This window comes from Ascaphus truei, chromosome 13 (assembly GCF_040206685.1).
Source record: "Ascaphus truei isolate aAscTru1 chromosome 13, aAscTru1.hap1, whole genome shotgun sequence".
NCBI classification, from domain to species: Eukaryota; Metazoa; Chordata; class Amphibia; order Anura; family Ascaphidae; genus Ascaphus; species Ascaphus truei.
The window spans coordinates 3,084,018-3,111,572 of NC_134495.1; the positions used below are offsets into that span (position 1 = coordinate 3,084,018).

General features: G+C 45.8%; 1 protein-coding gene across 3 annotated transcripts in view; it reads left to right on the forward strand.

Moving 5' to 3' along the window:
- The window catches only part of KSR2 (kinase suppressor of ras 2), a 329,003-nt gene that overhangs the window by 201,123 nt on the left and 100,325 nt on the right, over window positions 1-27,555 (forward strand). For all 3 annotated transcript variants that reach the window (XM_075568096.1, XM_075568097.1, XM_075568098.1), the window contains one exon: window positions 26,400-26,469. In XM_075568096.1, the coding sequence (XP_075424211.1) occupies window positions 26,400-26,469 (70 nt within the window). The remainder of the gene's footprint in view (window positions 1-26,399; window positions 26,470-27,555) is intronic.

A 27,555-nucleotide genomic window follows, 5' to 3' on the forward strand; every position in this document is an offset into this window, starting at 1 on the left:
GTAGCAAACACCCTCTAAATGTGAAGGGTCTTGCCTGCCTTTAAAGGATCAGTATCTAATATTTTCCTTATAACAACTAGAAGGCTTGTAGCTGCCGCTGAGTCTTAAACCCAATCTAATCATCATGTCAAGATTCTTGTTGCCAAATGTTCCACTGTCATGAACGAATCAAACCCTTTCCTTCCTTAATAACAACGCCACTGAAAACGTCTTGCATCTCATCCATAAACCTGCTATATAATAGCTTTCGGTATGATGATATATATATACATACACATCTATCTATCTATCTATATATATATATATATATATATATATCTCCTCAAAAATTTGGCAGTGCCAGCCTAACTTTTCATGAAGAATTTAATAGAATCAGCATCAGTGTCACTTATGTCCTGGGTGGGGCCTTCTTCCCGCTGTGCTTGCGGAGCTCAGCAGGCTCTGGTTATAAATGAGCAATTCAAGTAATCCAAAATATGGCAAACCAAATGAGGATGATAGGACGAGGAAAGGAACTTTGATTTACAAACCAATCCATTTCTACTTACAAGCGTGCCGAGTCCTCCGATTTAGCAGCATATTTTAGCTGCGAGACTCAGGGGCGTTTGATACATTATACTGCAATCTGGAATCAGTTTGCCACTGATGTTGAATATAAGTAAATACTTGATATACTACCTCACCCTACATCCGAATAAACAAACTCCTGTAAGTAATCAGTGAGAAGTTACACTTAATATGACTGAACGGCAGTGCTCAGGCTCCGCCAGTGTTGTTCTATACATTCAGGGGTTATTTCATGCATAATCAATTTAATAAATCGGGGCATTGTTGAAGTTTATTGAAATAACCCCAATTACCTGTCACAAGGGATCTTTAATCTAACTGATCTTTCTAAGGAATGCAAGCTATAAACCTTACCCAATGAATATTGTATTGTATGTCTTTATTGTATCTATAAAAGCTCGAGACCGTTCTCACACGCGACTGGAAAACGCAGGTCAGGTGTTAGGAACTGAAAGCAGCGCAATCCTCCGTCCTGATTTACACACAGCAGGGCTCCTGTTAGCCCTAGTTAATATCTACCTATGCTAGTATTCATTTCCCACCAGTGACACTGCAGTAGTACATGTGACTTTGAAGCTATTGAAAGAAGTACAATGTGAGATTAAGCCACTTCAAGCTACAACGGGCTACTTGCATTGTTCTGTATTAAACCAGCCCCTTGTATTCTGTTATTCTGGGGCCATTGCCAGCATTGTATTAGTTTGCTGGCTATGAACGTCATATGGGCCTTTGTGGCAGACAAATGGTTAACATCTTCTGCTAGGACGACACTTGTATGTGCATCTGGTGTGTCTTTTGTGAAATGAGATCACCAAGGAGGCCGGAGACCAGGCCCTGTTTACTTATGTCTCCCTGAATTAGGAGACTTCATCTTGTTACATCACAGAGGGTTCCAATAAACATACAGTATATAACACAACATGCCGTGCTGGGATACAATGAGACAGGGTAGGAAACAATGCCTCTGTCAGCCAGATCAGGTCTTTCTCATTCCCTTTGCATTCACTTTTAGAGGCTGATCTCCTGAGATCGGTTCTTTGGGTTTCAGTGTCCCATTGTATTGTATTGTATGTCTTTATTTATATAGCACCATTAATGTACATAGCACTTCACAGTAGCCCATTGTCTGTCTTCCGTGTATCTGAGCCCAGTTGTAGAAATTTGCCCTTTACCGAAAATATTGCTGAGTATATTTCTTATTTAAATGGCACATTAACCCCTCTGCTGTTAGAGGGGCCAACATGAAACAAAAGCAGGGGTGAGAGGCCGTCATGTGTAAGAGGTTTGGGCCCATATTTGCTAATCAGTGTTTCTCTGTGGGACACAGGGCCTTATGCAGAGAGCATAGAATTTTAAAATTGGCGAATTTCATAAAAAGTAGCTTTTTTGGAGAGTTTTATTCTCCATATGCAGAAAAGTGCGAATTCTGCTATGTTTAACATGGATGCGTGTGGCGAGTTTAAATTGGCGAGATGCGCGCTTCAGAAACGTGTAAAAACAAATTCGCGCCTTTTTTTCCCCTTTACTATAGGCGGCGAGCGCCATCTTGCCATCTTTTCCTGGCGCGGCAAAAATGCGAGAATCGCGGCATTTTTTGGCGCGAACAGCCGCTTTATGCCGTTCGCACCTCTCTGCATTCGGAGAGTTTTAAAAATGGCGAGATGGAGGTTCTCGCCAGCCGCGAGGCGAGTTTTAGCAATTGAAAAAACAAAATGGCGCTTTTTTCGGAACTCGCCATTTTCTGCCGGTTTCTGCGCGAAATTGTACAAAAAATGGCGAATTTCGAAATAACGATGCTCTCTGCATAAGGCCCACAGTCTGAGTTGGGAGACACATTAAAGGGCCGTGTTTACCAGCCATGCGGGAGGGTTTGACCTCTTTCTGTCGCCAGTGTGTGGAGTGTGAATTGTCCTCCCAACATAATGACCGCCCAATCTGGTTGGTCATCTGAAAAGATAAGGGGTGGAAAGGGACATGACATGCATCTTCAGGGTTGGAAATTTGGGTCAGACTTTGTGGGTATGAGGGGGGATCTGTGTGGGTATGAGGTGGGGGTCTTTGTGGATATGAGGGGGGTGGACTCAGAAAGGTAAGTCAGAGCGATATGGTTGATAAGAACATATTGTATAGAGGGAAATGGTAGAAGTAGTCCACGGCCAGTCCCTTAAAACAAACCAAGAAAAGATCTTCCTAAATAGGTGTATGGAAGATAGTGGGGACAATACACCACCTAGGTGTGGGCTACAGAAAACTGCAAAGTCTCGCCACAAAATAACTTCAGACTTGAAAACCTGTCCTGTTGGCAGGAATTCTATTATCAAAAACCAGCACACCTATAGAAAAAAGTATGCTGATACTAGATCTGAAGAAGGTGTGGGCTACAGAAAACTGCAAAGTCTCGCCACAAAGTAACTTCAGACTTGAAAACCTGTCCTGTTGGCAGGAATTCTATTATCAAAAAACCGGCACACCTATAGAAAAAAGTATGCTGATACTAGATCTGAAGAGGCGGTTCATATACAGTTCGTGAGTAATAAAGCCCTTACATCCGTATACATAGACCACAAGGAATGGGGGTGTATGTCAACTCCAAAACACAAATGAAGTCAACAGATGATGTGGAGAGTAATCCACATCATCTGTTGACTTCATTTGTGTTCTGGAGTTGACATACACCCCCATTCCTTGTGGTCTATGTATACGGATGTAAGGGCTTTATTACTCACGAACTGTATATGAACCGCCTCTTCAGATCTAGTATCAGCATACTTTTTTCTATAGGTGTGCTGGTTTTTGATAATAGAATTCCTGCCAACAGGACAGGTTTTCAAGTCTGAAGTTATTTTGTGGCGAGACTTTGCAGTTTTCTGTAGCCCACACCTAGGTGGTGTATTGTCCCCACTATCTTCCATACACCTATTTAGGAAGATCTTTTCTTGGTTTGTTTTAAGGGACTGGCCGTGGACTACTTCTACCATTTCCCTCTATACAATATGTTCTTACTATTTGGTGATTAAAAGGTTTTTAATGTTATCAACCATATCGCTCTGACTTAGCTTTCTGAGTGCATTCAAGGAGGAACTTGTCTGTCTGTTTATGTTGTTATTATAGTTTATCCTCTATTGCACCAGTTTGTGTGTTATTTGATTTCATATACTATCCTCATTTTGCTGACGCGGGAGCTTCCCCTTCCCCTGTCCCCTTCCCTTCCCCCACCCCCAGATTAGTATGAGGGGGGTGGGTCGGTGTGTGTGTGGGGGGCGGGGGAGGGGCGAGTGTCTTTTTACCTGGACTGGTGACTGTTAGGGCTATTTTTCCAGCCCCACGCATTTTGTTTTTTCACTTCCACCAATAAAAATGAAATATTAATTTGAAAGCGGATTACAATTGCTGAAATAATCAAATGACATTGTTAGGGGGTTTGCAGAATACTCGTCTCGTGATGTAAGCTGGACTGACCCTTTAAATCCTCCTCCTGCCTTGCCGGTCATTCCCAAAGGACACACAGCTGGAAGCCGCTTCTCTGTGTTACATTTGTAGCCTTGTCAGCACCTTGAATATAAAGCCCTTTATCCAATCCTTAGTAACACTTTAGTATTATTACATTGAATCTGTATCACTGTGGCAGCGGTGGTCGGAGGCACTCACTTTCTGTCTGTCACTAGTAGTTAGATTGATGGGAGTGTGCCTGAGACCCTTCTCCTCTGCTGGGCAATATTACACTGATCCACGTAAGCTGCTGTCCCACCCTTGTGAGGTTCGGCTCCCATTAGTTGGTCTCAGTGAAAGACAATCAGAGCGGGGAGGCGCTCTGTCACTGAGTTATCATTTAACCATTGGAAGATTTATGCTAATTGGCTTTAATAGGAAGATACATTTTTTAAATATTAAGTTTAATGTTTCGGAAGATGAATCTTAAATAGCGGCTGCTCAGTTTGATTTATTGTAAAGGAAGCAATCCTGCCTGGCTTGTGCAAAATTGGATTAATGATGGGAGAGAGATACGTCCCTTCTTTTCTGGCTTTGGAAATGTTTCTGTAATTTTGGAATTCTAGTTAGTCTGAGTGAAAGATGAAGTCAATCATTGTGTAACACTTGTGCTATATCATTGTATAGAACACGACAGAGGCAGAAATGTGTGTGTTGTTGGTGGGTATTTTGGACCATGTTCGTTACATAGCACCTACGTCTTATCCCAATCTACACCATAACCTCTAACTGAACCTATTTAGCAGGTACACTCATGTGTTTGGGTTCTGTAAGAACAGCTGTACCTATTAAACAGAAAGTGTTTGCGTGTGGTTAGCTGCATAGGTTAGGGGGCTTCCATAGACATTGCTTTGTGTGCCCCCGCATCCAGCACCAGTAGAGGAACTGCAGTGGGACCTATCGTTATGTGCAAAATGTTGGACGATCTACTACAGTTTCCAGGTTTCCTACAGGGCTGATTGAGCCACATCTATGTCCCAGTTAGGGGTCAGGTTTATACAGAGCCTCCGACAGCTTGCATTGGGCTTAGGACAGGGTGTTGACCTGGGTCAGCCATGGGGGGGATCGGGGGGAGAGGGGCAGTAGCGGGAACTTCTGCATAATTGCTACTAATCAGAAAAGTTTTCCAGGGACAACCAGTGATGAGCTGCGGCTGCCGGGGGAATGAGCGCTGTACGTGGCACTATCAATAGTATCAGCCAGAGAAAAAACATGATTTATAATAACATTTATATTTCTGGCTGATTTACCCTACATAACTCTCTCCATCACCCTCTGCAGTGCCGCGTCCCCCTATCCCTCCTTCAGTGCCGCTTTTTGTAACCCCTTCCCCACCTCTATTAACTCCATCCCCACCCCCCACACCCTGGCCTTAACCCCTGGACACCCATACTGTCGGTACTTCTGGAGAATCAGTGGGGGGTGGCAAGTGTTTTGTCCTTGGTCGTTTTCTTTAAGTTGGCAAGTGGCTTAGACACCCAGCAAATAGTTACTTTGGCAGTGACATATTAGTAAGTGCTCCCAGGTGGAGTAAGGATCAAATTGTGTGTTTTGGTTCTGTAAATACTTTCTATAGTTAAAACAGACATAACCATCACAGGGGCCCGTAACTATCGTGGGGGCCCGTAACTATCGTGGGGGCCCGTAACTGTCGTGGGGGTCCGTAACTATCGTGGGGGCCCGTAACTATCGTGGGGGCCCGTAACTATCGTGGGGTCCCGTAACTATCGTGGGGGTCCGTAACTATCGTGGGGGCCCGTAACTATCGCAGAGGGCCAACACCTATCGCAGGGGGCCAATACCTATCGCGGGGGCCCTTACCTATCGCGGGGGCCAATACCTATTGCAGGGGGCCAATACCTATCGCGGGGGCCCATACCTATCGCGGGGGCCCATACCTATCGCGGGGGCCCATACCTATCGCGGGGGCCCATACCTATCGCGGGGGCCCATACCTATCGCGGGGGCCCATACCTATCGCAGGGGGCCCATACCTATCGCGGGGGCCCATACCTATCGCGGGGGCCCATATCTATCACGGGGGCCCATATCTATCACAGGGGCCCGTAACTATCGCAGAGGGCCAACACCTATCGCAGAGGGCCAACACTTATCGCAGGGGGCCAATACCTATTGCGGGGGCCCCTACCTATCGCGGGGGCCCATACCTATCGCATGGGACCCATACCTATCGCGGGGGCCCATACCTATCGCGGGGGCCCATACCTATCGCGGGGGCCCATACCTATCGCGGGGGCCCATACCTATCATGGGGGCCCATACCTATCGCGGGGCCCATACCTATCGCGGGGGCCCATACCTATCGCGGGGGCCCATATCTGTGACTGTGTGAGGACCCTGCAAGTGTTGCAGAAATCCCACCACCCCCGGAGATTGTCACAGTTCTAATGAATCCCTTGAGTGGTGCCGGGTGCAGCACTTACTGGGCACAGGGTGTGATAATAATACATGGTTACATAGTTACATAGTACTAATGAATCCCTTGAGTGGTGCCGGGTGCAGCACTTACTGGGCACAGGGTGTGATAATAATACATGGTTACATAGTTACATAGTACTAATGAATCCCTTGAGTGGTGCCGGGTGCAGCACTTACTGGGCACAGGGTGTGATAATAATACACGGTTACATAGTTACATAGTACTAATGAATCCCTTGAGTGGTGCCTGGTGCAGCACTTACTGGGCACAGGGTGTGATAATAATACACGGTTACATAGTTACATAGTACTAATGAATCCCTTGAGTGGTGCCGGGTGTAGCACTTACTGGGCACAGGGTGGGATAATAATACACGGTTACATAGTTACACAGTACTAATGAATCCCTTGAGTGGTGCCTGGTGCAGCACTTACTGGGCACAGGGTGTGATAATAATACATGGTTACATAGTTACATAGTACTAATGAATCCCTTGAGTGGTGCCGGGTGTAGCACTTACTGGGCACAGGGTGTGATAATAATACATGGTTACATAGTTACATAGTACTAATGAATCCCTTGAGTGGTGCCGGGTGTAGCACTTACTGGGCACAGAGTGTGATAATAATACACGGTTACATAGTTACATAGTACTAATGAATCCCTTGAGTGGTGCCTGGTGCAGCACTTACTGGGCACAGGGTGTGATAATAATACATGGTTACATAGTTACATAGTACTAATGAATCCCTTGAGTGGTGCCTGGTGCAGCACTTACTGGGCACAGGGTGTGATAATAATACATGGTTACATAGTTACATAGTACTAATGAATCCCTTGAGTGGTGCCGGGTGTAGCACTTACTGGGCACAGGGTGTGATAATAATACACGGTTACATAGTTACATAATACTAATGAATCCCTTGAGTGGTGCCGGGTGCAGCACTTACTGGGCACAGGGTGTGATAATAATACATGGTTACATAGTTACATAGTACTAATGAATCCCTTGAGTGGTGCCGGGTGCAGCACTTACTGGGCACAGGGTGTGATAATAATACATGGTTACATAGTTACATAGTACTAATGAATCCCTTGAGTGGTGCCTGGTGCAGCACTTACTGGGCACAGGGTGTGATAATAATACACGGTTACATAGTTACATAGTACTAATGAATCCCTTGAGTGGTGCCGGGTGTAGCACTTACTGGGCACAGGGTGTGATAATAATACATGGTTACATAGTTACATAGTACTAATGAATCCCTTGAGTGGTGCCTGGTGCAGCACTTACTGGGCACAGGGTGTGATAATAATACACGGTTACATAGTTACATAGTACTAATGAATCCCTTGAGTGGTGCCGGGTGCAGCATTTACTGGGCACAGGGTGTGATAATAATACACGGTTACATAGTTACATAGTACTAATGAATCCCTTGAGTGGTGCCGGGTGCAGCACTTACTGGGCACAGGGTGTGATAATAATACATGGTTACAGAGTTACATAGTACTAATGAATCCCTTGAGTGGTGCCTGGTGCAGCACTTACTGGGCACAGGGTGTGATAATAATACATGGTTACATAGTTACATAGTACTAATGAATCCCTTGAGTGGTGCCTGGTGTAGCACTTACTGGGCACAGGGTGTGATAATAATACACGGTTACATAGTTACATAGTACTAATGAATCCCTTGAGTGGTGCCGGGTGCAGCACTTACTGGGCACAGGGTGTGATAATAATACACGGTTACATAGTTACATAGTACTAATGAATCCCTTGAGTGGTGCCTGGTGCAGCACTTACTGGGCACAGGGTGTGATAATAATACACGGTTACATTGAATGAAAAGAGCTGATACATTCCGTTTACAGACATTATAGGACTGTTGGAGATATGATTATGGGCAAATGTAACATTTATAATATAGACAAGGTTAAATTGTATTTGGAGAGGTAGGATAGGCCTGCAATGTTTTACAAGAGGCCCTGCTCCAAGGGGCTTACCATCTATAAGGCAGGGTAATATGAGACATAGGGTACAGGGGATGAGAGGGCTGTTGAATGCAGAATGCAATAGAGCAGCTGTAACATTACCAAATATCATGGCTCACACCCTTTGGCTGCCTTTCGGCTGCCCGCCTTTGGGGGCGACGCAGATGTAGGTTGAGGGGGTTCAGAATGAATACAGCTGTGGTTTGAGAGTCCTTTTTCTTCTTGGGGCATTAACATTCCAGTGGGCGAGGCTGCAGAAACACATAGCAGCAGCAAACGCAGATGTTAACCATTAACACGCCAGTAATACATGTACATTGTACAAATAATTAGGTCCCCTACAGAAATATAAATACACCACAAAACAGTATGCATGTATGTCTTATATGTATGTCTTTATTTATATAGCGCCATTAATGTACATAGCTCTTTACATCAGTAATACATGTGACAATCATATAAATAACACAAAGGGAAGAAGTGCTTCAGACATAAAAGTAACATTTAGGAGAAGGAGTCCGTGCTCCGAAGAGCTTACAATCTAATTTGTTTTTAGGAAGAACGTACAGAGACAGGAGGGTGTTCTGGTAAGTGCGTCTGCAAGGGGCCAAAGTTAATGAATGAGGTGTTAATTATCAGCCATGGAACTACTCATATGCTTCCTTAAGCAAGTGTGTTTTAAGGTGGATCTTAAATGTGGATAGAGAGGGTGCTAGCTGAATATTGAGAGGAAGAGCATTCCAGAGGTGTGGGACAGTCAGTGAGAAGGGTTTAAGGCGGGAGAGGGCTTTAGATCCAAAAGGGGTAGAGAGAAGACATCCTTGAGCAGAGCGCAAGAGTCGGGATGGTGTATAGCGAGAAATTAGGGCTGAGATGTAAGGAGGAGCAGAAGAGTGAAAAGCTTTAAAAGGGTTGAGGAGAATTCAGTGTGTGGTACGGGATTTGATAGGAAGCCAGGAGAGGGATTTCAGGAGGGGAGATGCTGAGACAGATCTAGGAAAGAGTAGAGTGATTCTGGCAGCAGCGTTTAGGATAGATTGTAGGGGAGACAGGTGAGAGGCAGGAAGGCCGGACAGCAGGAGGTTACAGTAATCGAGACGGAGAGAATGAGGTCCTGTGTCAGAGTTTTTTCAGTCGAGCAACAGAGGAAAGGGCATATCTTGGTAATATTGCGGAGGATAAAAAAGGACAGTTTTTTGCTACCTTTTGAATGTGAGAGGAGAATGTGAGAGAGGAGAGTTGAGTGTGACCCCTAGGCAGCGTGCTTGGGCTACTGGGTGAATGATAGTACTTCCAACAGTAATGTGGAAGGAGGAAATAGGGCCAGGTTTGGGATGAAACATGAAGAGCTCTGTTTTTGGCATGTTAAATTTAAATCGGCGGAGGCCCATCCAGGATGGTATCGCAGAGAGACATTCAGAAACTTTGTTCTGTACAGCAGGTGCAAGGTCAGGGGTAGAAAAGTAAATTTGTGTGTCATCAGCATAGAGGTGATATTTGCACCAAAGAGACGTGATTAGGTCACCTAGAGAGAGTGTGTAAAGAGAAAAGAGAAGAGGTCCCAGGACAGAGCCCTGGGGTACCTCCACAGAGAGATCGATAGAGGAAGAGGTGTTTGCAAAATAGACACTGAAAGTACGATGGGAGAGGTAAGAGGAGATCCAGGATATGAATGCCAAGAGTATGGAGAATGTGAAAGAGAAGAGGGTGGTCCACAGTATCAAATGCTGCAGAGAGGTCAAGTAATATGAACAGAGTGTAATGACCTTTGTCTTTGGAAGCATGGAGGTGATCAGTTATTTTAGTGAGGGCTGTTTCAGTGGAGCGAGCAGTGCGGAAGCCAGATTGTAGAGGGTCTAGGAGAGAATAGGTGTTGAGAAAATGGAACAAGCAAGAGAATACAAGATGTTCAAGGAGTTTAGAGGCAAAAGGCAGGAGGGAGACAGGTCGAAAGTTAGAAAGACAGGTAGGGTCAGGCTTGCTGTTTTTGAGTAATGGTATAACTGTTGCATGTTTTGAAGGAGGATGGAAAGGTACCAGAGTAGAGGGAGGAGTTTAAAATGTGTGTGAGTGTTGGGATTATAGTAGGAGCAAGAGGTTTTAGGAGATGGGAGGGAATGGGGTCAAGAGGGCAAGTGGTAGAGGGAGAAGAGGAGATCAGCAACGACACATCCTCGTCAGTGACAGCAGATAAAGAGTGAAGGAAGGCAGGAGGAGAGTTAGGAAGAGGGTGGGAGGAGGAAATAGAGAGGATGTTCTGACGTATGAAATTTCCTTGAAATATTTGGCAAAGTCCTGAGGTGAGATGGAGGAATACAACAAAAGAAAGGGGAGCCCAATGCTACATCCAATTAGCAAAACATATATGGTAATAAGTATAAAGTTAAATACTTCAATAATAATATTTTCTTGGTTCTTTAGTTAAACTCTTTGGCCAAAGCATCATAAGCCTGCAGGTGAGATGGAGGAAGAAGAACAGGCAGCAGAGGGTGGTCTGAGTAGGTAGTCATAGACAGAGAAGAGTCGGCATGGATTAGACTTCTGCGTGTTGATTAGTGAAGAAAAGTAGGTTTGTTTAGCTTGCGAGAGGGTAGAGTTGAAACAGAATAGCATATATTTGTAGTGAAGGAAGTCTGCGAGAGTGTGAGATTTCCTCCAGAGGCGTTCAGAGGAGCGAGTGGAGGAACGCAGCATGCGTGTGTGGGAATTTAGCCAGGGTCTGGGGTTCAAAGGGCAAGAACGGCAGAGAGAAAGCTGGGCATGTAGATCAAGAGAGGAGGATAGGGCAGAGTTGTAGTTCCTGACCAGGTTGTCAGTGTCTTGTGCAGAACTGAGGGAGGAGCGTAAACTGGAATCAAAAGCTGGTAGGTTAATAGAGCGCAGGTCTCTGCAAAAATGAGGGCTAGATGGAGGTGAAGAAGGGGAGAAGTGAGAGAGAAAATTAGATGAGGTGATGTCAGAGAGAGGAAAGGGGGAAATGTAGAAATCAGAGAGAGAAAAGTTTTTAGTTAAAACCAGGTCTAGGCAGCGGCCATCCTTGTGGGTGCTGGCTGCAGTCCACTGTTGAAGGCCAAAAGAAGGAGGTTTGAGAGAGAAAGTGGGAATCCCAAGGGAGAGAGGGGTCATCAGTGTGGCAGTTGAAGTCCCCAAGGAGAAGAACAGGGGAGTTTGAGGAGAGAAAGAAAGAGAGCCAGGATTCAAAGTGAGAGAGAAAGACAGAAGGGTGGGGAGTAGAGGTAGGTGGGTGATAGATGACCGCCACGTGGACAGGGAGAGGAGAGAAAAGCTGGACTGTGTGAACCTCAAAGGAGGGAAAAGCAAGAGGGGGAATAGGAAGGGTTCGGTAACGACAGAGAGAGGAGAGCAGGAGCCCCACGCCTCCACCCCTGCCATCGGGGCGAGGAGTGGGGGAGACAGAAAGGCCACCATAGGAGAGGGCAGCTTCCAGAGCAGAGTCAGACTGAGTGAGCCAGGTCTCAGTTATAGCAAAGAGAAGCAGGGAGTGAGAGAGAAAGAAGTCATGCACAGAGAGGAACTTGTTAGAGAGGGAGCGAGCATTCCAAAGGGCACAGGAGAAAGGGAGAGAGGAGGGAGGGTGGCAGGGGATGGGTATGAGGTTAGAGGGGATGACACCTGAAGGAGTAGAAGTTGCAATTGGCAGGCGAGGACGAGCGCATGTAGGAATAAGGCAGGGACCAGGATTGGGAGAGATATCTCCAGAAGCAAGGAGGAGAAGCATGGATAGAAAGACGATGTGTGAGGATGATTTGTAGGGGTGTGTTTTAGTGCAGGGGATATAGCTGTGTGGTGTCGGAGGGCGCAGGTAAGAAAGGAGTTCATGTGAACTGAGAAGTGGCGAAGGAAGGAGAGATGGAGATATACAGTCATGTGAAAAACAAAGTACACCCTCTTTGAATTCTATGGTTTTACATATCAGGACATAATAACAATCATCTGTTCCTTAGCAGGTTTTAAAATTAGGTAAATACAACCTCAGATGAACAACAACACATGACATATTACACCGTGTCATGATTTATTTAATAAAATAAAGCCAAAATGGAGAAGCCATGTGTACACCATGGTTACCCACATGTTTTTTTGGACTCATTTTGTGATCGATTTGTTCTGCAGCCTGAGTTGTTACATAGTTACATAGTTACATAGTTACATAGTAGATGAGGTTGAAAAAAGACGTACGTCCATCATGTTCAACCCATGCTAAATTTAGACGACAGATTCTTTATCCTATATCTATACTTACTTATTGATCCAGAGGAAGGCAAACAAAAAAAAAACAATATTTGTTAATATTTATATATTAGGGTTCATGAACCTGGTAATATTTATACCAACTCAACATTTTGCATCAAACATTTATTATGTTCAAAAACATTTTTTTAAAGACACGGTGTAAATCGATGTGGTTTGCAATAGAGAATGCGTTTTCTTTTTCTCTCACATTTCATTCCGTGACTTCTGAACACGCCAAAACCCGCCGTTTGTTACTGACAACTTCGGCGCTACCAGAAAAGGCCCCTTAGTGTATAGAAGAAAGAAGGTCTTGCGTCGCTGTTTTTTCAGGTAAATGGGGGGTGGGAAAAGGGCAGTGACAAGGAGGGAAAAGGGGAACCTAATAATGTGTGAGTCCTGGGTGAGAAAATGTGCAAACGTGAATTATAAAACTCCTCATGGGATATTTGATATGAGGAGTTTTATAATTCACATGTTTGCACATTTAGAAAAACAATAGAACTAAGTTTATCCAACTTGATGTTTTTCGCCCACGCGCGTTTTTCTCACCCAGGACTCACACATTATTAGGTTCCCCTTTTCCCTCCTTGTCACTGCCCTTTTCCCACCCCCATTATACCTGAAAAAACAGCGATGCAAGACCTTCTTTCTTTGACATTCATTCAGAGGACTTGGGAAATCCTTTCACCCTTGGGCTGCATTTTTCGGGATTCCCACATATTTCACATATTTATTTTATTGATTGTATTTGCACTTTAGCATATACATACCATTGTGAGACATTCACCTAATATTGTTAGTGCTTTTCTTCCTTCCTTTTCGCCCCATAGTATATAGCACAGGAAATATATAATACAGAGCCTTTCACACTAAAAAAGCAGGTGATGGGTAAGGATGCTGGGTTAAATACTTCCCATTACAGTACAGGCATACCCCGCTTTAAGTACACTCACTTTAAGTACACTCGCGAGTAAGTACATATCGCCCAAAAGGCAAACGGCAGCTCGCGCATGCACCTGTCATCACGTCCTGAACAGCAATACCGGCTCCCTACCTGTACCGAAGCTATGCGCAAACAGGGAGACTATAGAGCCTGTTACAAATGCGTTATTTACATCAGTTATGCATGTATATAACGATTGCAGTACAGTACATGCATCAATAAGTGGGGAAAAGGTAGTGCTTCACTTTAAGTACATTTTCGCTTTACATACATGCTCCGGTCCTATTGCGTATGTTAATGCGGGGTATGCCTGTACGCATGTTGCACAACGCCTTATTTACATGTAACGCTGGAGCACACGGGACAATAAGACCAGTTAATCCCAAGAGATGCCAGCTGCAGCTGTCTCGGGCAACGTCATGCCAATACCGTGTTTATGTATACCTCTTATTATTATTATTATTATTATTTCACTGGGTGCTGAGGAAGGAAATTCCTTTGTTATAAAACATGGATACTTTCCTTTTACTCACATAACCCCACGGTGCCGCTTTACAGATAACGATCGCTTCTCCCTTCTGCATTGTGTGATGTTTTGCGGAATACTGTACAGTGTATCCGGACTCAGCAAACACAATAGCTTTCCTTTCCCTCCGGCAGCGGAAGGGATCCCAATAACTATATGAGCTGCCTCCGCAGAGAATAGCTGAACTCCTTGATAGATCTGGGGTGACACGTTTTGTTCAGTATTATCTTCTGTGCTAAGCGAGAACTCCTCACCCTGTCCCCAACTCTGTTCCTGTGTAAGCCAGCATTAAATCCCAAGCTCCTGAGAAAGGCAATATGTTTAAAAATATTCAGCTGTGCAGTGTTTTAAATCGCTAAAAAGTTAACATCTAGAGCAGGGGTGCGAAAACTGGGGGGGGGCACGAAAACTGGGGGGGGGCGCGAAAACTGGGGGGGAGGCGCGAAACCCGGGGGGGGCGCGAAAACTGGGGGGGGCGTGAAAACTGGGGGGGGGGGCGTGAAAACTGGGGGTGGGGGGGGGCGCGAAAACTGGGGGTGGGGGGGGCGCGAAAACTGGGGGTGGGGGGGGCGCGAAAACTGGGGGTGGGGGGGGCGCGAAAACTGGGGGTGGGGGGGCGCGAAAACTGGGGGTGGGGGGGGGCGCGAAAACTGGGGGTGGGGGGGGGCGCGAAAACTGGGGGTGGGGGGGGGCGCGAAAACTGGGGGTGGGGGGGGGCGCGAAAACTGGGGGTGGGGGGGGGCGCGAAAACTGGGGGTGGGGGGGGGCGCGAAAACTGGGGGTGGGGGGGGGCGCGAAAACTGGGGGTGGGGCGCGAAAACTGGGGGGGGGGGGGCGAAAACTGGGGGGGGCGCGAAAACTGGGGGGGGGGGGCACAGCGTTCACAGAGGCCCCGCGCTCTTCCCCACAACATTTAAATTAAATGCCGCTGAAGGCGCGAGGCCTCTGTAACCCCCTCTTACCTGCTCTCAGGCGGCTCTTCGGCGACGCGGGGTCAAATAGCAATACGATGTCACAAGACGTTGTGAGGTCATATGACGCCGCCGATGCCAGAGAGCAGGTTGGGGGGGTGAGCAGACAGGGGGGGCGCAAACAGAAAAGTATGCAAACCCTTGATCTAGAGCAGGAGTGCTCAACCCCCCCCCCCCACACCAGGTCAGGTTTCAGGATATCCCTGCTTCAGCACAGGTGGCTCAATCAGAGGCTCAGTGACTGAGCCTCTGATTGAGCCATCTGTGCTGAAGCAGGGACTGATTAAGCCATCTGTGCTGAAGCTGGGACTGAATAAGCTACCCCGATCTAAAGCAATGGGTTCAAACTTTTATAGCTGTCATCACTAGTGCAGATTTACAATCGAATGGTGTCCCATCAGGGAGGTTAATGCATGGCTGAGAAAGTGGTGCAGGAAGGAGGGGTTTGGGTTTTTGGAGCACTGGGACTCCTTTTCTGAGAGGTGCCATCTATATTCTAGGGACGGATTGCACCTCAATGAAGAGGGATCTTCTGTGCTAGGGGGGAGAATGCTAAAAAGGTTGGAGGAGATTTTACACTAGGATGGAGGGGGGAGGGGAATGAAACAGATAACGAACTAAATGGAATAGATGAGGATACAAGGGGCTATGGAGGTAGAATGGGGGCAAGTGCAAGTTTGACAAGCAGTGAGACACCGATAGTAAATACAGATAATACTAGAAAACTTCTAAAGACTAAACCAAGTGGGAGCAGAAAGGAAGGAGCAGATAAGATAATAGTACAGGCTGAAAAAAAACTGAAATGCATGCTTGCTAATGCAAGAAGCCTGACAGATAAAATGGGGGAGCTTGAATTAATAGCTGCAAGGGAGCAGTATGATATCATAGGCATTTACTGAAACATGGTGGGATGAAACTCATGACTGGACAGTTAATTTAGAGGGTTATTCCCTTTTTCAGAAGGATCGAGCAAAGAGAAGGGGAGGTGGAGTACTGTATGTTTATATGTTAAACCGGATCTAAAACCTATTACTATATAAGGGAAAATGTTTACAAAGGGAATGATGAAAATATAGGGACCTTGTGGATAGAAATTAGCAGTGGAGGTAAAAGTATAAAGAAAATGTTTGTGGGAATATGCTATAAACCACCAAATATCTGTGAGATTGAGGAAGCTAAAATACTTTTGCAAATGGAGAAGGCATCAAAACTGGGTCATGTTTGCATAATGGGGGATTTTAATTATCCAGACATAGACTGGGGCAATGAGATTAGCATTACAACAAAAGGGAACAGGTTTTTGGGGGTGCTTAAAGACAATTATATGACCCAAATTATTGAGGAACCAACCAGGAGAGGGGCAGTTCTGGATTTGGTCATATCAAACAATGTAGAAGTAATAACAAATATTCAAGTCCTGGAACATTTGGGTAACAGTGATCATAACATGGTCTCATTTGAAATAAATTATCAAAAAACAGATTACTTGGGTTCAACAAAGACCTTCAACTTTGGAAAGGCAGATTTTCAACCTCATCTACTATGTAACTATGTAACTATGTTTAAGTACTTGGAAGTGTGTGTATATATTATTATTATTGGTAAGTATTATAAGTATATATATTATTTATTTATTTTTAATATATTTTCGTTTTGTTTATAATTAAAGGACAAAATATAATGCTTATAATTGATTTTACGGTGGCCAGAAAGTTATATATACAGTCTTTAACTAAAGAAAAGAACTGAAAATAACCAGTATATATCGGATTGCTATACAGTATTGAGCACGGATTGGAAGGAGTTTTACTCATAGCCAACATATTTTATGAAGTTGTTTTGATAGAGATGTTTCCTTCTAAGTAAAATACAGTTCCCCACGTTCTTGTTTAAGGTCTCATATGTCATGTAGAGAAATGAGGTAGCGCGCGCACTCAGTCACACTGGGTAATAGGGGGTACTTAGCTGCCGGGGTGCCTGATCCAGGGAAATCCTGATGTCCCAAAGTAGTCCAGTAGGTAGAAAGGAGGCCGGCACACGGTCTTAATCAGAAAATAAATGTAATGTGCCTAACAAACCGCCGTTTCGGCAGAGCAGTACTGCCGGTCTCACGGTGTGGACTCACACCTTGAGAAAGGCAGTATTGATTGCTCTGCCGAAACTGTGGTTTCTTAGGCACATTACATTTATTTTCTGATTAAGACCGTGTGCCGGCCTCCTTTCTACCTACTCATATGTCATGTAACATACTTAATTTATGAACATGTCAATGTATCAAAACACAGTATTTCAGATAAAAATAGAACTAAAAGTTTTGTTTCACAAATAAAATACTAAAGATTTTTGCAAATGTGTTTTACTCATTTCATTGACGACCCCTCAGCAGTAATCGGGACAGCAGTAATCGGGACCGTTATTGGGTTATTGTGGGAATATGAGGTCACATACTATAGCATTATTTGTTCTACATCATTTAGAAAAGAAAAACCAGCATTAATTTGACCCTTTTAGCGGGTGTATTTTTTGTTTTAAGAAAGACATTCCCTACACTTTCATTAGATAATGAGATGCATCCTTACTAATAATTTACTTCAGTCATAAAAGCAGACAACAGTGTATAGGATAAATTGAAATATTTTTTGCAGACTTTTAATGTAGCCATATGCCAAAAAATTTTAAATACAGTGTATCAGGAGACAAGAAGCTGATTCAGTGTTTCCGTTACAACTGGTGGTTTCCATTCATCGAACCTGGTACCTGCTGGAGGCGAATTAGGTTGAACAAAGTTAAATAGAGCATTCTGGTGAATGTGCCAAGCCTAGTTTATAATACTGTAAGTAACGAGGCGTTGATGAGCACGGCGCTACGCTGGAGATGGATGAATGGGAATAGAAATCTTCTCCAGCATTACTTTAAAGAATATTAGAAAGGGGCCTTAGGGGAGATTCGCTACACATCCGTGCAGGGTATCATGCCTAGAGATGGGAGAAACTGTGTTACATCGTAAGTGTTTCCACCTTCCCCCCACCCGCGCCTCCGCTACACCCCTCCCCCGCCTCCCCTTTACCCCTCCCCTACCCCGCCTCCCCTCCCCCCCCTCCCCCACACACAAATTCCATTCACTGCAAAACATTTCGGCAAGCCTGAAAGGGGCTAATAATGTCACCAAATGAGCGCGTTCTCAGCGAGCGACGCTTGGCGTACGGGCCCTATTCCCAGTCTCCGCATGGAGCGGCTCTTGTGATTTAGAGAATTTAGCGAATGAGCATATTAAAGGGAACTGCGGCGCACGTTGGCTCCGCGCTCGGGGAATCACGTGCGATCTCTGACCCAGCCGCTGCTCTCTTCGCAAATCAAAAAGGGCGAACTTTGTGTGCGAACCCACGGGAAAGTTTCACTCGCCTGCAATCGCACATTGACGCGGCGTTAACTGCCGTTAACACCGGCCCTGGGTGCGGCACCCTGCACCAGCACCTAATGAGTCCTGGCCGTAGTGTTACATTGGCTTCACAGTCTTAGTTCCATAGTTAACCCGTTCACTGCCAGATGGGTGCACGGCTTGCCTTTTTGGCAGCAATGCGATGGATATGTGTAATTTTTATACTTATCAAATCGCCTATTTGCACCACTGTTTGTAAGACCCTTCATTAGTGGAATATAGCAGCTTTAAATATGTTATCAAAGGCCCACTCTTAATGCAGCAGTGTCACCTGTCCCTTTGGTGACAGGCAGCTCCGTGTCACAGTAAGAGGACCGTCTTCCTATATCTGCATAATGTGTGTCCCAGCTGCCCCTGACTGATAACCATAACAAGAGGAACCCGTCGCTCACGGCTAGCGCCGTCTCCCCGCTCTCCCCTCCAAGTCCTCGGAGGTAAATGTGGGCTTGTCACCTGTCAGAGAGAGGTCTCACTTAGCTGTCACCCCTGATAATGGGAGCGCCGTCTCTGCCCCTTCATTTCCACCTACGCTGCGTCTGTGTGATAAAATAAGAATAACAGAGACCAAGGCGCGATGCGCACGGACGCACCCACGCACGCACGGGCTGGAGGGGGTCAGCTATCAAAGTCCATTTGCTGCAGAACTGGTGCAATGGGGGTTTAGCGGACTCAGAAAGAGTACAATGTTGCTTTTTTCTTTCTTTGGCCTCGTTTTATCGTAAAGCCGCAGTGCGCGTGCGACCGCGTGACGTCACTCGCACGTGAAACCTGCGCTGGTGGAGGAGGTGTGGTCATGACATCACGTGGGCGGTTTGCCCCCCTTGGCTGAGCCGCTCGCGTGACGCGGCCGTCGTGCAGGGAAAACAATTTGTTAAATTTGTTCAAAAATGGCGGAGGCGCGCACTGTGTGCGCCTTCATTCCTCTGCATCCTGTATTATAAGCACAGCCCACATATAATATTCTAGTAGCGGCGACGTGTGTGAATGCGCGAGGAAAGAGCCCTTTCCGATGGGATATGCAGGTTTTGCCCGTCTCGCATGTCCAAACCACGCAGAAAAGGCTTCTTCAGGATGCGGGTTCATTCCGGCCGTGCAAATCTCAGCTCAAAGTCGCATTTTCGGATAACTAGCTGAATTCTAGTAGCTCAGTCATGTGGAACAGGCAAAAGCTCTTTGAATACCGCACATTTTTTCTCTCGCTTCCTGCAAAGTGGTGAGATTGTGATTGCGTGTCAGTCAGAGCCTGAAATATGGGATTGGCTGAGAAACAAAACCCATAAATCAGACTGGGGATGGAGTTAGCCCCTCGGGTTATTCCGCTTCTAAAGCGCGCACAATCCGGGCGGTTTGGCGGTTAAACTGGTCGCTTTGTCACTTTTTATAGACGTGTTTAACCTGTGTGATTTGCAGTACAGAATACGGATTCTTGGCTTGTTTTAATCCCCTACTTATGACTGTGTGACCCCCGCGGTTTTACAAGGACAGACAGAATATCCCCATAAGGTTGTGCGTACACACCGCTTGTAACTTTCTGACAAGCGTAGAGTGAGGCAGTGCCGTGTTAGCACGCAGAATAGACACATAAAAGGTGGAACTGATGCCTTTAATATTCAGGTAGTGGTTACAAAGTGTGAGATTTACCAAAGGTTTCTTAGATTTTGACCAGGTACTTGTTGTCTTCTAACATTCTACACACGCAGCTTGTAACATGCTACACACGCAGCTTGTAACATGCTACACACGCCGCTTGTAACATGCTACACACGCAGCTTGTAACATTCTACACACGCAGCTTGTAACATGCTACACACGCAGCTTGTAACATGCTACACACGCAGCTTGTAACATGCTACACACGTAGCTTGTAACATGCTACACACGCAGCTTTAACATGCTACACACGCAGCTTGTAACATGCTACGCACGCCGCTTGTAACATGCTACACACGCTGCTTGTAACATGCTACACACGCCGCTTGTAACATGCTACACACACAGCTTGTAACATGCTACACACGTAGCTTGTAACATGCTACACACGCAGCTTGTAACATGCTACACACGTGGCTTGTAACATGCTACACACGCGGCTTGTAACATGCTACACTCACAAGCAGTGACATGCTACACACACAAGCAGTGACATGCTATACACAAGCCGTGACATGCTACACACAAGCAGTGACATGTAAATAGTTGTGGTTGTCATCTAACTCTAGAATCAACAAAGAAACAGCTTGTGTCCCTCCCAGCTTGTACACCGGTGGGTGAATGATGTAAAACCCTGACCCGGCTCAAGCTGCCCTGACCCGGCTCAAGCTGCCCTGACCTTCCTCTATATTAGAAGGGAAGTCTCAGCTTGTTCGTATTTATTCATATAAACGTGTTACCAGGAAGTAATACATTGAGAGTTGCCTCTCGTTTTCACGCATGTCCCGGGCACAGAGTTATAACAATACGTGGTTACATTAAAAGAACAGGGTTACACAGTCACACACAGGCATTTCATGCACAGGTAGAGTAGGGAAATTGGGTGCAGTGGATAAAGGGCTGGGGAGTTTCAGATTGAAATAGAGCAGCTTTAACATCACCGAACATCAGTGACCGGCTCACACCCGTTAGCTGCCCTTCGTTAGCTGCCCTTCGTTAGCTGCCCTTCGGCTGTCTGCCTTTGGGGCGACCAGTGGGTGGGGTTGACGTTCCACAAAGTTCATTCAAATGTTAACCCTTACCACGCTGGTCCTGTGCAGAGGGGAGAAGCTCCTGGGGAGCCCCACCAGGCGTCCGGCTTTGGGGTGACGCAGATGTGTACCTTGTATCTCAGTGTAATAATCAACGGTTACAGAAGCTGTGCTTTTTCTTTAACCCTTTCCGGTCGAATGTCGGAATATATCCGACAAAATATTTTAGTGCTTGCAGTCCAATGTCGGATTTCCCCGGCAGCATCAGTGACCCCCCTACCCGGCACCGATGCCCAAAAGCAGCCCCGCAATCCGGCAGCCTCACTGACCCCCCCTTTCCTCCCCCCAAGCCCAGCACGATCCCCCCTCCCCCCCAAGCCCAGCACGATTCCCCCCTCCCCCCCAAGCCCAGCACGATCCCCCCCTCCCCCCCCAAGCCCAGCACGATCTTCCCCCCCCCCCCCCCAAACCCAGCACGATCCCCATCAGCAGCCCTGCACTCCGGCAGCCTCACTGCCCCCCCCAGCTCGGCACCAGGCAGCCCCACGATGCTCCAGCAGCTGACACAGGAGGTAGGGGGGTTGGGGGCTGTGATTGTGGTGTGTGTACTGTGAGTGTGTGCAGTGTGCTGTGAGTGTGTGCAGTGTGTGTAGTGAGTGTGTTGTGAGTGGGTGCAGTGTGCTGTGAGTGGGTGCAGTGTGCTGTGAGTGGGCACAGTGCGCTGTGAGTGGGCGCAGTGCGCTGTGAGTGGGCGCAGTGCGCTGTGAGTGGGCGCAGTGCGCTGTGAGTGGGCGCAGTGCGCTGTGAGTGGATGCAGTGCGCTGTGAGTGGGCGCAGTGCGCTGTGAGTGTGTGCAGTGTGCTGTGAGTGTGTGCAGTGTGCTGTGAGTGGGCGCAGTGTGCTATGAGTGGGCGCAGTGTGCTGTGAGTGGGCCCAGTGAGTGGACGCAGTGTGCTGTGAGTGGGCACAGTGTGCTGTGAGTGGGCACAGTGACTGGGCGCAGTGTGCTGTGAGTGGGCCCAGTGAGTGGGTGCAGTGTGCTGTGAGTGGGTGCAGTGTGCTGTGAGTGGGTGCAGTGTGCTGTGAGTGGGCGCAGTATGCTGTGAGTTGGTGCAGTGTGCTATGAGTGTGTGCAGTGTGCTGTGAGTGGGCCCAGTGAGTGGGTGCAGTGTGCTGTGAGTGGGTGCAGTGTGCTGTGAGTGGGTGCAGTGTGCTGTGAGTGGGCGCAGTGTGCTGTGAGTGGGTGCAGTGTGCTATGAGTGGGCCCAGTGAGTGGGTGCAGTGTGCTGTGAGTGGGCGCAGTGTGCTGTGAGTGGGCGTGTGTGTGTAAAAAAATATATATATATATTTTCCCATATTCGATCAATATTATAATAATAACGCTCAAACCGCGTTATAAGCGGATCGTGCTAAAACAGGTTGAGCTGTACTGTATGTGTTTTTTTTCCCCCGAAAATTTAATTAGACCGGCTGGCGCACTTAGTTAAAATTAATTGGACTACAAAGGGTTAATATGGGACAACATCTTGTCAAATCTATTAAAACACACGACCTGTATAGACATGCACACGTAAAACCTGTAGTGTGCTACCAAACACGCACACATGCGTGTGAACTTGCGTGTGGCATGCTCCCAAATGCACACATACAGAATATACAAACTGTCAAATGCAATACAGATACACAGAAATTAGTGAGAGAAATTTTCATTTTGTGCGGAGATAGATCTTAATGACTGTGGCGAGATCTCGCGATTGGAGATGGCTGAAAATTCTGCCCCAAGATGGAATTCGCCACAAAAATGGAGATTTTACGTATTTTTGCATATTTGCGAATTAATTGGAGTTTAAAAAAAGTCGCTACTAGTTTGAAACATTGGAGAAAGTGTAAAGATTTGCAAAAAAAAAAAGAGAAAAAAATATGAACGTTTGGAGAACATTCAAAATGCAAAGAATAGAAGGAATTTTCAGAAATGAGACTATTTAAAAAATTCAAAACAATTTGTAATATTTAAAATATCAGAGGAATGTTTTGTAATTTGTACATCAGTACAATCCATACAATTATAAGTAATTAGCTACGTTGCCGATCGATCTGTTCTCCTGTGATCGATCGTCGAAGACTCGGCTCGGGGGTTCACTAAATGGCTGTCAGTGCAGCAGAAGACGACCCAAGATGCAAAGTTCTGTGTGAAAGATCATGTGACCAGGCAGTCACTAGATACAATTGGTGCACTGCTAGAGAGAGGGCAGGGCTCAAAAATGGGTGTGCCAGAGCCTGTTTCAGAAGAGGAAGGGGATGTGACTTTGTAAATGGTTGCTATAGAAACCAAAAAATTCTTGTTACATTATAATACATTAAATTGGCATTCAGAGTTGTTTTTTTGGAGAAAAAAAATGCTACAAGTATTTTCTCATAGTACAGAGCTGATTTTTTTTATTTTAAATGTAGGATATTGCTTGCTCTGCAGCTTTAAGTGTGAGGCTTTTCTTAGCAGCTGCGCTGGTCTCAGTTGGCCTACAAAGTTCACCAGGTGATAAACACCAGGAAATGGCACAGAGACCTGGGCTGCATCACAGTCAGTTACCTCTGTCCCAGCGCCTTTCTCACACGGGTTCAGCCTGTGCAATTAAAACCAAAACAACCGGTAGTGCTGTGCGGGGAGTGCACTGTGGGGCCGTGTGTGTGTGCGTGTGTGTGCGTGCGTGCGTGCGTGTGTGTGTGTGTGTGTGTGTGTGTGTGTGTGTGTGTGTGTGTGTGTGTATGTATAATATATACAAAGACTGCGCCTATATGTATAGTGTTACTAAGCAATTAAGGGTGTGGTGATAATCAAAAAGCCCCTTACTAAAGGCTCATTATTTCTATAAGAGTCCCATCAAAATTGAGTCTTCAATCACCTACTGATTGGTAAAGATCTGATGAAATTGTATACTTGTTGCTGATATCAAGGCGCCATAAATTGTTGTGAATATAAAATATATATATATACGCTAATAATATGACATATGACAAATATGAAAAAATCAAAAAAATTATATAAAAAAGTGAACAATATGAAAAAAAATAATAAACAAGTCCAAGATAAAAAACATACAAATTTGAGTCCACTGGATGAAAAGTCCCAATAGTTTTGACTTGGTGCACTACAGGGTGCTGGCAGCCTTCTGTGTGGGTACAACGACCTCTCCTCACAAACCTACATAGAAAAAAGAAAAGAAAAAGCGCCCGATCCTAGTGCATTATTATTAAAAATATTTAATAAATTCCATTGATCACAATTCAAAACTCGCAAAGAATATATCCAAGCGTTGTATGAGATCAATACTCATTCCCCAATCCAGTTGATGTATCTCCCTTCCTCTGCTACAATCGTTTGCACAGTCCGTCATGAACCCCCGTCCCGCAGGAACTCCCAATGGTGTCAGCTCACACATCGTCCTCCGGCAACACACATCTACTGCATTCAGTTCCGGGCAGTGTACGTTCTCAATGGGGCAGCGGATTCCCTTAATGTTTTCTTATGGGTACACCGCTCACAACCACCCTGGTATCAGCAACACATATAATGCGTTGGGTTAATCGGAGGACGATCTGTGAGCTGTCACCATTGGGAGTTCCTGCGGGACGGGGGTTCGTGACGGACTGTGCAGACGATCGGAGCAGAGGAGCGGAGATACAACAACTGGATTGGGGAATAAGTATTGATCTCATACAACGCCTGGATAGATTCTTTGTTTGTGAGTTTTCAATTGTGATCAATGGAAATATATTAAATATTTTTAATGATAATGCACTAGGATCAGGCGCTTTTTCTTTTTTCTATGTTTATATGTATGTATAACTTTATTTATATAGCGCCCTCCACGTTCACAGCGCGTCACAGCAGTAATACACGGGACATAATAATATAACACATTATGGGAATAAGCGCTTCAGACATAAAGTAACAATAGGAAAAGGAGACCCTGCCCCGAAGAGCTTACAATCTAAGTGGTAAGTAGGGAGAACGTACAGGGACAGTAGGAGGGATCACTGCAATAACCTCATACGCCAAGACTCACTAAACTTAGTTAAGTTAACATTACGTTTGCAGTAAAGCTGTGCTCAGTAACGTTACCTTATGTTAATGTCACATTAAAAGCCGAGGATTATAAATAATGCACATTAGGGAAAATGATATGAAAATTGTATGCAAATGAGCCATTAGTATAAGAATACCCTGCTCTGAAGATTTGTTAATATTAACCCCTAAAATAATGTTAAAGTCATACCTTAACCTGGCGCTGCTCACATTCAGGCACTGAAATAGGGCAAAAGTAAAAGGGCTTTTGCCTATTTCAGTGTGTGGCTGGGAGTAACACCAAGACGTAGTCATGTTACTGGAAGGTAGTGTAGCGTTCTCCTGAAAAAAACACCTATCCCTTTGTAAGGGCTAACTCACTTCTCCAGTCCCTGTCTGCAAGGCCGGGAGTGAAAGCCCCTTGCCAACCTATCACCCCAAAGTCTAAAGAGGTACCTCAAAGCAGGTGGCCCTTCATGTCAGTCTCTGGGTCTAGAGTGGTGTGTTGAGGGGTGAGCCTCTGGCAGGTTCCTGGGTTCGCTGCACCCCGGAAGAGAGTTCTGGTCCCCTGGTGATTTGATTTCAGCACATGCTCATGCCTGTGTGCTCAATAATCTCTGGGTCTAGTAGGAAAAGTTTCAACCTGTCTGTTTAACCAGCTCCCTGCTGGATTCCTCAGACTACTAAAGGCTTTATATTGCAGCCTTATTTAAACAGGGATAAGTCCCTATTACAGTCACTATTACAATGCCCTTTTAGGTATATAAAGGGCAAGAACAGGAGGTCTCTAGCCATGAGGAAGACCCTGGCAGAGGGGTTGAAAGGTTGAAACTATGTCATGTAAGTAATAAACTTGTTTGCTAATTTTGAAATTTGAGAGCTGCTTCATTTGTCATTTCTCACGCCTGCGTGCACCTCGCGACATAGCTCCACGAGACACTGGTTGAGGCGCTAAAGGCAGCTCTAGAAGCAGATCGAATGGTCCGCGCCTGCCAGCGCGTTTAGTTACCCGGTTTTCTCTTTTTCAGACACACTATCAGTGCCTCGCTGGTCCCCACAGATACCAAGAAGAGATCTGGGAAACTCCATCAAACACAGGTATGTATTGTGCACCAATTCAGAGTAACCAATAATAGCAGATGTCATGTTATATAAACATGGCAGTATGAACTTGGTTCTGTGTTGGCGGTAGCATGCTAACTACTGTAGTATTTACCCTTTTAGGGGGGTGTTTATATTTTACGGTAATAAAATGTTTACAGTGCCTTATTTGGTAGTAATGTTTTCAGTTCCCTGATTAACCCCTTCAGAGCTATGTATTAAGGTAATTTTGGTGAAAAAAACGGGTAATTTTCATCCTGCCCCTAGTATTAAAGCCTTTTGCTCTGAGTTTCCGCATCTACCCTAGCATGCGATTTGAGGAATGTCAGTAGGAGGAGTTACATTATGCACAGGTTATAATGAGATGTATCACATTCTGTGTCTCTGCCCCAGCTTGCACCGTGGGGAGAGTCAGTAGGAGAAGTTGGGGGGAGTTACATGGTGCACAGATTATAATGAGATGTATCACATTCTGCGTCTCTGTCCCAGCTTGCACCTTGGGGAGAGTCAGTAGGAGGAGTTGGGGGAGTTACATGATGCACAGATTATAATGAGATGTATCACATTCTGTGTCTCTGCCCCAGCATGCACCTTGGGGAGAGTCAGTAGGAGGAGTTGGGGAGAGTTACATGGTGCACAGATTATAATGAGATGTATCACATTCTGCGTCTCTGCCCCAGCTTGCACCTTGGGGAGAGTCAGCAGGAGGAGTTGGGGGAGTTACATGGTGCACAGATTATAATGAGATGTATCACATCCTGTGTCTCTGCCCCAGTTTGCACCTTGGGGAGAGTCAGTAGGGGGAGTTGGGGGGAGTTACATGGTGCACAGATTATAATGATATGTATCACAGTCTGCATCTCTGCCCCAGCTTGCACCTTGGGGAGAGTCAGTAGGAGGAGTTGGGGGGAGTTACATGATGCATAGGTTATAATGAGATGTGTCACATTCTGCGTGTCTCTTCTTTAACTCTTTTAATTGGTCAATATAATCCTCCACATCTCAAGTGGTGTAAGTCTAACATAGTGCATCGGATGTAATAGCGGAACAGTGCCAGCGGGGATCGATAGCGGCCTAGCAGGA